Raw genomic sequence first — 11,897 nt, 5'->3', positions numbered from 1 at the left:
AAGTTGAGATGGAAATGGACACATGATTGAGGAAGTTGATGGAGGAAGATGAGATATGTTCCACGGTGAACGTGCGAGATGAGCGATACTGCTTCAAAGAATGACCAAAATGAGACAAAGGATCATCAGAAAAGAGGAGACAACTCATCGATCAACAACTCTAGCAAAAATTTTCTACAAATTTCGTTTATTCTAGTTCATTTTAGTTTACTTATTATTTTCTGTTTCTATGATTTTAGTTTTTCTTAACTTTAGCATATTTTTTAGCTTTTATTTTTAATTTATAATTGTAAAAATGTCGATTCATAAAAGCGAAATTTGTTTTGTCGTTGTTTATGGATTTTTCAAATTTTTTTTTTCTAAATTGGTTCACAATTTTTAATACTTACCGATGGAATTAAAAATAACAACTGATTTAAAATTCAAGTTATTTGATTAAAGAAGTCGTATTAATCTCCATTTGACATGATTTCGTGGATGACACGTTTAGAGATGACAATGGGGTGGGGTGGAGTAGGGCGGATTTGTCATTACCATCCTCGTCTCCGAATTCCATCCCCACCTCATACCCGTCCTGATCCCCGTTTTTTCGGGTTCGAGAAGTCCCCAAACCCGAAATTTCGGGTATATCAACTTCCTATCTCCATTTCAAAAATATTAATATGACAAGACGACGATGGATTCAGATATTTTCTCAAACCAAAACTTATTATTATCTTTTATTATTAGTAATAATATTATTATTATATTATTGATACTAATAATAATATTATTTTATTATTGATATTATTTTTGGGGCGGGTTCGGAGATGAAGCAGTAATCCTATACTTGTCCTGAATTACATCGGGGATTTAAAAAAATTCCCGAACCCAATCTCGAAAAAATCGAGGATTCCCATCTCCGTTTCAGGCTTTCCCAGTGGGTCTCCAAATTCGTGGGAAAAGTTTCCATCCCTAAAAACGTTCCTATAAATTTTCTGTACAAAAAATCATATTCTTATCTTTTAATAATGTTAGTACAAAAATCTTTTAATTTCAATGTATTAACAAATTTAAATTCCATTTCCTGTTCTTATGTAAACATTTTGATATTTTTTGAAATAAAATTCTTCTAAACATTTTGACAATTTATTTTCTAAATAAAAAAAAAAAATCTTAAGATAGCTTATAAAATAGCCCTTGTAGGCTGTTAACTTAGGTGATTAGTGTCAGTCTTCTTCTACAAAGAATTTATCATTCACAAAGGAACCAAATTCATGCTTCCGCAACTCTTCAGCGGCATACCCCAAGAAAAAAACAAATGGAGTTGAAGAAGAATATGAAGCACAGTCTCAATTTCTTCTTATTGCTTGCAATCATCAATTTTATGTTACTGGATGCATATGGTGATTGGTGTTTTCTCTTCTTCTCTATACCGTAACAATTGGGTTTATAGCTTGGCTCCTTGCTACTTTTTCTGATTTTTTTTTTTTGCGGGCATTTAGCAAACCTTATCACTTATTAGCAGCTGTTCGTGTAGCAATTTTGTTGGGTTGCTTTATTTGTTATTAAGAATTAATTTTTTTAAAGCTTTATATGGTTTGAAATATATATTTGGTGTCAAATATATGAAATTTCTTTTATTTTGGTGCTGATGACTCTCCTCTTTATATGGGGTTTCTCTTAGGGTGAAGGAGTGAAATGTCTGCTCTGTATTGTTTTTTCTGAATAACTGGTGGTTGTGTGTGGCTGGGGCATGGAGTTTTGAGTATCAAATTTCAGTAAGGTTCAAGCTTCAGAGCAGTGCGGAACATGATTGTTTCATTGAATCATAGTTCAGCCCACTTGGGCAGAAGGACATATGATTGTTTGATTTAAAGTTGGTTAATTTTTGTTCCTCCTTTTGTATTTTTCTTTTCCTCTCTTTTGTTTTTCTTGTTTGTGTGTGGCTAAGTTTTCGCAGTATCTTTTAGTTATCTTCTGTGATTCCATTGTTCAAAATTTGTAAATGGTACATTTGAGAAGTTGTTTTGGACATGAACTCTATAAACTATTTTTGAATTTTCCAAAATCTGTTAAGAAGCCCTTATGCTTAGCATTAGTGAATGCGACACCCTTTGGAGTTTCCACCTTACATATTGTCCTGGTAGTAGTTTCTCAGATTTTTTTTATGCTTTGTCGTTAATAGGATTTGCTATGCTGGTTGTAAGGTGTACCACTTATTGCTCAAGAAACTACCTAGCTTCTATGTATGCATTGCATGTGCTGATTCTGCTTTGTCGTTAATAGGATTTGCTATGCTGGTCGTAAGGTGTACCACTTATTGCCGAAGAAACAACCTAGCTTCTATGTATGCATTGCATGTCCTGATTCTTTTGTTTAGAAGTTGAGCCTGGAATCGACTCTTAAATGGTTGTGCACTTGTGCCCATACAATTTTCCCAATCGTTTTGTAATAAGATGTAGGCTGGGAAATAAAGTCAAACTAAGGTCACCCATGGGCAAAGAAAATCTTCAGTAGGAGATGAACTGAGTAGTATGTGTCTCATTTTGATAACTATGGTATCTGGGAAAGATTATGATCCAGAGACATTTTAGACTTAGCTTATTAACTTCACTATTCAGTCTTCGGTATTCATTGTTGTGAGACTAGAAGTTGGTAAGTAATCATAAGAGTGAATTGAAAACCTATTAAGTTTATATCAATGCTATTATGAAGTAATTATGAACTTTTCTGGACATTTTTGTAAATTCTCTTAAAAAAAAGTTTGCTTTATTTATATTTTTGTTCATATATAATCAGGTTTGAGTCCCTAGTTGCAAAATATCTCTTGGGTCATGGGTGCAAGGCTCAGGATGAGACATAAGAGTTATACATATATGTTAAGAGGGTGAATCGAAGAAATTTGTTCAATGCTTTCAAGAAGAGGCTTAGATGTTATTGGAAGCAGAAATTTTTTAAGTGTTTTATGCCTCAAAATTGAAGTAACTGCATGTGTAATATCAAATAGATAAATGTATTTGCTCAAAGAATACACGTTTCAGAAAACTGTGCATTGTTTAGAGGTAGTATATAGCAAATCGTTAATTTCGGTCTTTTGGCAGTTAAGACTGGATTTCATGAACTTTACATCAGAATTCATGAATTTTCAATGTCAATAATGTATTTCAATAGATATTAGAAGGTGTTGGGTGTAGTAATTGCCTCTACATAGTATAACAGTTGAAACGTGGTGCTTTAGGCCTTGAGCTGTGGTATAGTTTAAAATATTAGAGTTGCATCGTTACTACCAGCTATAGTTTTTGTTAAAACAGTAAGCTTTCGGTCCTACAATTGTTATCAGAGGCAATGTCACGGGTTCAATTCTCATTAGTGAAGCTATAACTTTTAGTACTATTTAAAATTTAGAGTTTGAGTCCAATAAGTGACTCTACTTGGTATAACGATCGAAAAGTAGTTTGTGAGCTGCTGTACTATTTAAAATTTAGAGCTGCACCGTTACCACCAGCTATAACTTTTGGTAAAGCGGCAATCGTTCGATCGTACAAAAGGAAAATAAAACTGGGGTCCAATATTTATCTATTTATTGAGAAGAATGTAGAATTTGAGTTGAGAAAAGAAAAGTGAAGAAACAAACAGCAGTGAAAAGTGCGAAGAAAGATGAGAGAAAAGAGGGGGATGGAACAAATAAAGACAATAGGGGGTGGGGATTTTTTTAGAAAAAGCACGTCTAGTGGTTAATCTTGTGATTGAAAAAGCCATTGAGGTTGGGTCTTTCTATGCTTGTGGCCTAGGCGTGCACGTGCCTTTAATGAATATGCTTAGAAATGTACCTTCATTGGAGGATTTGTTCTAATGATTATAGTTTTTAAAACTTTTTTCAGAAAAGAAGAAGCTAAAGTGAGATAATCAAGATGCCTATTTTGATGAAGTGAGAAAATAACCTTGGGGATTAAACTCTTGACCATGATCGTGTTCTTATGTTTTGGCAAGTTTTTTGAATCCTAAGAGAGGACACAATATAAGCATCATCATCACGTATAATTATGATCCACGTGAATAGAACTCCATGTTTAATAATATTTATTTGCAATGGAAGGAACATTAAATATCAACTGAGTTATTTATGGTGCGAAAGCTATCAAAAAATTTTCAACTGCGCATAAATACATTGACCTTCAAATATTATCGATAAACGCAGGTAAAACCAGTGAAGTTTGTATTTCTCAGGGTGGTCGGTTTCCCAAATTCGCAAATGAGGGTAAACCACCAAAAAAAGCAAGCAAGGGCCATAAGGATATGACTCTCTGCCGGGTTTTTCGCAAAAGGAGTTGCTGTGATGTAGCACAGACTCATCCTGCTTTATTATCCATTAGGAGGCTTGCTTCATCTGGGGAAGCAACCCAAGATTGCTTGCAATTATGGGAATTCCTGGAATGTTCTATCTGTGATCCTCTGGTTGGTGTGCAGCATGGACCTCCTTGTATATGTATTTCTTTTTGCAATAGAGTGTATGAAGCATGCTCAACTGCATACTTTTCTATGGATGTAAAGACACAGGTTTGTTGTACTCTATTTTGATCTTAAATTTTTTTCTCATATTTTAATATAATATAAATTATGGGGATGCTCTAGTATGGTTGATATGATTGTGTTTTTTTGATGGGGGGAGATATATCTAATGTGAGCATACCTCATTGAATGTAGATGCACGTTTCTTTGAAATGAAATATAACAAGTGAGAGTATGAGAGCACTGGCTTGCTGTTCAATGTTTTGGACTTGTGTTGAGTACACTTGCCTTGATGACACTGGACCGAAGAGATCTTAAGTTGTAGAAATTTATTGCTCAAGCATTTGCATATGTTACCTTACTGATACTCAGCAGATTTTATAGCTCATTGGAAAATTACATGGCAGGTCTTAGCACCATGTGGATCAGGCGACTTTGTTTGTGGTAAAGCTTCTGAATGGGTTTCTAATGGAACAGAGCTCTGCCGTGCCTCAGGTTTCTCGGTCAGTTCATTTGACGATCCTGAAGAAACATCATGCTACGGTGGGAGGGGTGGTCTGGATTATATTACTAATTCGTGGAAGACTTCACGTTCCCAAGTTTTACACGGAGATCAAAGTACTGGGGTCCTAGAATATTTGAGGCAATGGATGATTAATATGCCGGTTAATGAAAGAGTTTCTTGGGCTATTGGCGGGATGGTTCTTACAGCTGGAATTTTGTTTGCAAGGTCAGGCAATTTTTTGCATACTTGTAAAATTTCAGCATTTTCTTTGTATTTTGCTGAAGAGAAAAATGTAGTTTAAATAGATGTGAAGCCAATATGGAAACTAGGCTTTCATTAAACTAGTTTAAATAGATGTTGACCTACCATCCATTCTGTTTGTCGTTTTTTTGCCATGTTTACTATCCTTTAAGCATCTCTAATCTCTTTCATTTGACTAATTTGGTGTTTGTTTTGATTATTTAACAATGGAAGTGGAAATTCCTTTTAGGCAAGATCAAGAAATGAAGAAGCTAAAGAAATTTGAGATGGTTTAGGAAATTGGCTGGTGTAGGCAGGACTACATTTACGACTTGTCCATTTGAAATACCGGATGAAAACCAGCCTTACACTCTGCTTTATGGTTCATGCAATTGGAACCATAAGTTATATATATTTTTAATTAAAATTGATGAGTAAGATTTATGGAGATTTGTTTTTCATCAAATTCAATTTTTTTCACATGATATTACACTAGTTAAAGGTTTTACATCGTCCGTAAATATTTCATTGGCTTATTACACTGGTTTAATGGAGAATGCAGTAAAAGGAAGAGCCACAATCAACGTCAGAAGCAAATAGCTGTTCAACGAAGGGCAAAGAAACTGGGAACAAAGATAAATTATGTGTCTCCCGTTAGTCAAGAAAACAGAGGAGGAACTGGAAGATGAATCAGGGCCTATCTACAATAGTTTTCGTTCTTATGTCTTCAGGTTTGTCACCCAATTAATCATCAGAAGACTTATTTTCTTATCCTTTACCTTATGAGTGAATTATATTTGATAAAGTAAAGAATATAGTTTAGAACCAGTTTTGGTATTATTTTGATGCATCCTTGATATGATGTAATGTGAATTAGTGATAGAAAATATTTTCAATGATATTTATCCAATAAATCTAACTATGAAAAGAAGATTATCTAGTGAATGTAGATTTTAATCAATGGAAATCTTATTGAATTTCATATTCTTCAAAAGTTAAGGATTTCAAGATTTTTTTTTTTGGGTTAGGGAATCCATAGCCCTTACATTTTGGGTGCGATTAACGCAATATCGTATAAACAACACCAGTCGGATAAACTGAACCAAGCAAGTACTGTGATACATGCTCAATGAAAAAGTGTTGGTAGGGAAATTGAATGTACGAGAGATATGCTAAATGACAAGTTAAATACTTGAATCAAAGAATGCATTCTATATTTGTAGGGATGTAAACGAACCAAACCGTTTGTGAGCTATTCGAAGTTCGATTCGATAAAAGCTCGTTTGAGCTCATTTAATGAGGCTCGTTAAGATAAACAAACCAAACTCAAGCTTTACAGTATTCGGTTCGTTAGCTCGTGAACGTGTTCGTTGGTAAATTCATGAGTAATCTTTTAGATGAAACAATAATAGTTTTGATATCTAATTTATTGATTTTGCATATTATTTATAAAATATATAGAAAAATCTATTAAATTTATTTATTATAATAAATTTACAAATTTTAATAAATATAATATATTTTTCTTTAAATATATAATTTACTTTTTAATTAATTTAATGAAAATTTAAATGTATAATTCATATTTATTAAGCTTGTTTAGACTCGATAAAGGCTTGAATAAGCTCGTGAGCCATGCATATATTCGTTAAATAAAGCTTGTTTAGGCTCGGCTCGATTATAAACAAACCAAGCTCAAACATTTAAGAGTTCGACTCGGCTCGACTCGATTACATCCCTATATTTTTGTGATAAGTTGTCTATTAGTTAAAATGAGATGGTTAGGTTGCTTGAATGAGTTTCTAGGTTCATGCCACGTCAAGGTGTATACTAAATGCCTGTGTATGTTGATTTAAGAAATAGGAAGACTAACTCGTAGTCTGCTATAGTTGTTCCTATAAATGTGATTCCTTGGACATGTTTCCAGAAACCTGTCAAAATTGTTTTATAAATAATATTCTTTTTTTTAATTATGTGAGTATTTAACATTTCCAGAAACAGCTGAACATTATCGAACGATGTAGAATACATAGATAAACTGGGAGTCCTATGTTTCGAATGCTATGCATTTGGGCATTTCTGGTGAAGTCACAAAGCCAAGGATGGGAAAATTTAAACATAGCAGCTCTTGAGAATGTATTTCGTGTTAACCAAGTAATGCTTAGCCACACAACAATCTTGAAATTCCGATTTATGTAACGACAGTGAAGGGTGCCGATTAGAATTTACAACTAATTTTCTAAATAAGAGATGAGTTATCAAGCATCAACATCTATTTGAATAACTACATGCAATACGTATATATATGATATAAATTTTTGACAAACACCAATAGACATGAACTGTTTTTATATAGGAGCAAGTTCCCCCACACAATGATGGATGTTTTTCTTTCCTCTTGTTTGTTCTGCAGGTTTGGCGCTGCCAGGCTTGTGCTTCTAATTTGTCCCATCAGATTCCAAGAAAATGAGACAGGATTAATTTGAGTCACCAATAGGGCCAAGCTGTCTGTATTTATTATTTTTGTTTGTGTTTTGTAATCTTGTGGCGTCTTCCATTAGATTTTGTTTTTATACATGATCTAAAATTTTCGATCTTTAATTCATACGTGTGGAGTTTCAATTTGTCTTTGTCGTTCAGGACGAACCTTGTTCCATCCCTTTTATTTGATTGCAAAAACAGACACGTAATGCTTGGCTCCATCTATATTGCAACGGGTGTTTAACTCTGGTATGATTTCCCTCACATCTTTTTATTTTGAATGCAGTTGATATATTGTGTGGACGTCTTGTATTAAATTATATAGGGACTATGATGCGCGTGAAGCAAGAACCAATTTGAAGAGAGGATATATAAAATTTAATTGTGTGAATGGAAATTTGGCAGTATTTCAAAAGATATGATTGTTTTTTTTAGGAAAACATATATAAAAATAGTACCATGATCGTTTTTTTTTTTTTTATGGTGCTAGAGAATTTGGTTTGTGGGAAATTTGGAACTAAAGTTATAACATGAAAATCCTAAGCCTAGCTTTTCTAGTCTCCCTCCTCCCCGCACTATCCGTGGCGGCTTCGGCCGCCTTTTCTGCATCTTCGAGTCCCTCCATGTCACCTAAGGCCACTGATTTCATCCTCACGAGCTGCAACACCACACGATACCCAGAGCGCTGCTACAACACTCTAGCTGGCTATTCCGACACAGTACATCAAGACCCAGCTTTATTAGCCCGTCCATCCATCTTCGTGAGCTTCTTCAAGATCAGAAGCATAGCTCTCTACGTCGGCAATCTCTCCCTTGAATCCGGAGCCAGTACATCCAGAGAAGGAGATAACCCTCGTGCCTCGGCTGCCGTTCATGACTGCTTCACGCTTCTGAGCGATGCTGTGGATCAATTACGTGGTTCTCTCCGACAGATGGTTGTCCTGAATGGCAGCAGCGAGGACATGAAGTACGGGATGATCAATGTAAGAACAAAGATGAGCGCGGCACTAACGAATGATGATACTTGTACCGATGGTTTTGAAGAGATGGGCGACGAACCGCCGGTGAAAGCCGATGTCTGTCATGGGATGGTGGAAGTGAAGGAGGTGACTAGCAATGCATTGGCCCTGGTGAATAATTTTGTGAAAAAGATGTGGCCTACTACAGTTTGACTCTGTGCATGTATGCGTGTGTTTTTTTGTTTATCTTTTGAAGGAATGTATGTGTGTTGATTTATGTTAAAATATTTTCTAGCTTGGTGTATTTCTATAAGTTTTTTTTACATAATTAATAAAATATAAAAATATTTGACATATTTATATAATATTTTGTTTTTATTTAAGTATTTTCGTGTTTTTTTAATTTAAATCTAGTTTATTTTATGTTTTTGTATTTTTTTAAGGTTATGGGGAATCGGGATCATGAAAAGAGAATAGCTCTTCGGTTTCTTGTCGCGCAAATGCGTCTACCAATGAATATCAGGCTCCTAATCAGATTGCACGAAGCTTTATATATCCCGATCGAATCTGCAAACATTAGTATATCGAGAGTTGCATATGAATTCGATATGATGTTGTTTATCACGAAAATTTGCGGGGCGTGCCAAGCACATGATCGTGCCAAATGTGAATGATCCGACTTCTTTGTCAAGCGTTGCGAGTTTCGATTCGACCATTAGTTATAGTTCCTTCGATATGGCTTCAAAATTAAACGTATAAACTGAGGAAAATAAAAGAATTATAGAGAGAATCTGTGGACAACATCAAACTTAAATATGCTGTTATGAATTTTGATCAACATTCTACTATAAAGTTGAAGAAATGAGAAAATATACTATATTGCTTGGAAAATGAGAAATGAGCGAACAATTAATGATAGAATTCTGCAATGTTTTTGTTGTAGATTTGTTGGATGATTTTGTTGAGGGCTTTTTTCTGATTACTCCTTCTGCTTTTGTCACACTCCACGAGAAATTTCAACTGCATTCCACGCTTACTCCACGTCTTCCATCTTGGGTAATGGATGTAACCGGCCGCAACTTTCTTTCACTAGGTCAACTGCAACTTCACTAGGCTTTATCTGTTAGGCTTCTGAAATAATAAAATAAATTTAGGCACAACAATTGCCCCCTAGTCAATTTGGGCCAATGGCCAATTTGACCCATTTTGGCTATTTTTAATAATTCAAATGTATTGTATTGGCCCATTTACAAGTTGGCCCAAATTCATAATACGATATATATGAGGAGGAGGAGGAGAAAAAGAAAGAAAACATTGTATTCACAACACCATGCTTCCCAAACTTCTTCCTTGTTCTTCTTCCCCCAAAACCCTCTGATTCTTCACTGCTTTCACAACCACTTCTCCTGCACTTTTAGACAACTGCTCAACCACTCACGGAGATCCCATGTCCCATATCACCGTCGATTACACCGCCTTTGTGATGCCATCCAAATTTATGAAAATTTCCATCATCAATCTCTTTTACATCAGGTCACACATTCTCAAGGTAGGTATATTTAACCATTTTTCTCAATCCTCCATCACAAAAACATTGTAGAATATGTCACATTTCATGCTGCACTCAAGATGTTTGTGAATATGTCTGAATTAGTTTTTGTTAAGTAACAATGGGTGCTGCACTTCAACAAAGCGGCTGCCTTGCTGTGCATATTCAGGGCTTGGCCTATGGCTAGTGCAACTTCTGTAATCTTCATATTGAGAACACAACCACACAAGTTGCTCTTCTTTTGTCCAAATCATTAACTAGCACTGTATAAATTAGCTCTGATTGAGATGACGACAGAGTCTGATGGATTTCAGAAGATGGAAATGAGGTATGTATAAATCACCCAACGTTATTCACTTGATCATTTTCCATCCTGCTTAGTAGGTGCTCATCTTCCTCGCTGTTATGTTGCATTATTATTTGAGCATTCATAGTTTGTTGATCAACACTCTGTTATTCATCACTTGGTCCCATTTATTTCGCAGGAACATAGTTGAAGAAATCGAGAGTTTATCTCAAAGGCCAATACAAGAAAATACCTTAAAGACCAATAAAAATGAAAATTCCTCGTGGTAGTGCCGCTGGCCTATCAAAAAGAAAATTACCAAGCTTTGATGAATATCTCTGCAACCTACTAAGCATATACGTATGGAGTGCCATGCTCATTGAGAGGAAATAAAACACGCAGACTAGAAGCAATAGTTGTAATTTTTTGCACTTGTTTGCCATGATTTGACAAGTGTTTTTTATGATGTGTAGAGTTGAAAAAGTGGCTTGAAAGCCAAACTTTTTTTGTAAAATACATTGTTGTTCTTGTATATGTTGCTTGGGATATATTTGCAGGTGTTTACAATTTTGGCATATCACATTTATAAAGGAAACTCTGCCAAAATTTTTAAAATTAAACAAACGGCAAAAAGCCTGTTTTTCTTCAATATTGACGCAAACACCACTAGTCAACATTTGTCACCAACCAACAACATTTTTCGAATAATGCTCACCGAAGTTTCGAGATATGCACTAAATGAACTTCGCTTTGTCACCGCTTAGGCCAACTAACACAACGAGCACTTTACCCAAATTAACTACAGCGGACTCCACGAGCCAATATTTTTATTTATTTACAAATGCTCCATCATTATTTACAAAAAATTTCAGCAAAGATTAAAAGAATATTCCTCTCATATTTACATGAACTTCTTACAAGTTAATATGACAGATTCAAACAAAGTGGCCATCTAGCCTACTCTGTACCAAACTCCTTCGCATCCAGCTTCATGAACCCTTTGTCTCCGACATCCCTACCCAACTACAGGGATAATAATTGTAGTGCCCAAATTCAGTACACGTAAAACTCATGCGTTTATTTAATTATTAAATCATTCATTTAATTTTTAAAAGGAGTTTTAGTCTTGCATGATTTATTTAAATGTATTATTTTAAATTAATTATGTTTAAGTGATGCACGTTAAAATGTTTTTCGAGTTTCATGTTTTAGGCGATTATTCGAAGCGGGATCGAGGAAAAGACCGGTGACGATGTTGACAATTTTAATGTGGTATTTTATTTTAAGTTAAGATGGGCATTTTAAATAATTTATTTAGTTTAGCATTTTAAAGCTTTATTTATGTATTTAGCAATTTAAGAGTTTAGAACTTTTAAAATTAGTGTG

At 34.7% G+C, this 11,897-nt stretch overlaps 2 protein-coding genes and 1 long non-coding RNA gene across 3 annotated transcripts; all 3 read left to right on the top strand.

Annotated features, from left to right (window-relative positions):
• Positions 1–1,188: 1,188 nt before the first annotated feature.
• On the top strand, positions 1,189–7,882 carry LOC140811819 (folate-binding protein 1-like). Its single transcript, XM_073169900.1, has 5 exons — positions 1,189–1,385; positions 4,181–4,539; positions 4,899–5,221; positions 5,799–5,967; positions 7,650–7,882. The coding sequence occupies exons 1-4, from the start codon at positions 1,301–1,303 to the stop codon at positions 5,923–5,925; spliced, it is 894 nt and encodes a 297-aa protein (XP_073026001.1). The 5' UTR covers positions 1,189–1,300; the 3' UTR covers positions 5,926–5,967; positions 7,650–7,882.
• Positions 1,392–3,936, top strand: LOC140811822 (uncharacterized). Its single transcript, XR_012113543.1, has 2 exons — positions 1,392–2,189; positions 2,291–3,936. It is a non-coding gene; the product is annotated as an uncharacterized lncRNA (long non-coding RNA).
• Positions 7,883–8,085: 203 nt separating the features above from the next.
• On the top strand, positions 8,086–8,981 carry LOC140811820 (pectinesterase inhibitor 9-like). The gene has a single exon (XM_073169901.1). It carries the CDS (start codon positions 8,248–8,250, stop codon positions 8,887–8,889), a length of 642 nt encoding a protein of 213 aa, XP_073026002.1. The 5' UTR covers positions 8,086–8,247; the 3' UTR covers positions 8,890–8,981.
• Positions 8,982–11,897: the final 2,916 nt, after the last annotated feature.

Source organism: Primulina eburnea, chromosome 14 (genome assembly GCF_022965805.1).
Source record: "Primulina eburnea isolate SZY01 chromosome 14, ASM2296580v1, whole genome shotgun sequence".
In the NCBI taxonomy this organism is placed as follows: domain Eukaryota; kingdom Viridiplantae; phylum Streptophyta; class Magnoliopsida; order Lamiales; family Gesneriaceae; genus Primulina; species Primulina eburnea.
This window is presented reverse-complemented; position numbering and strand designations above follow the sequence as displayed.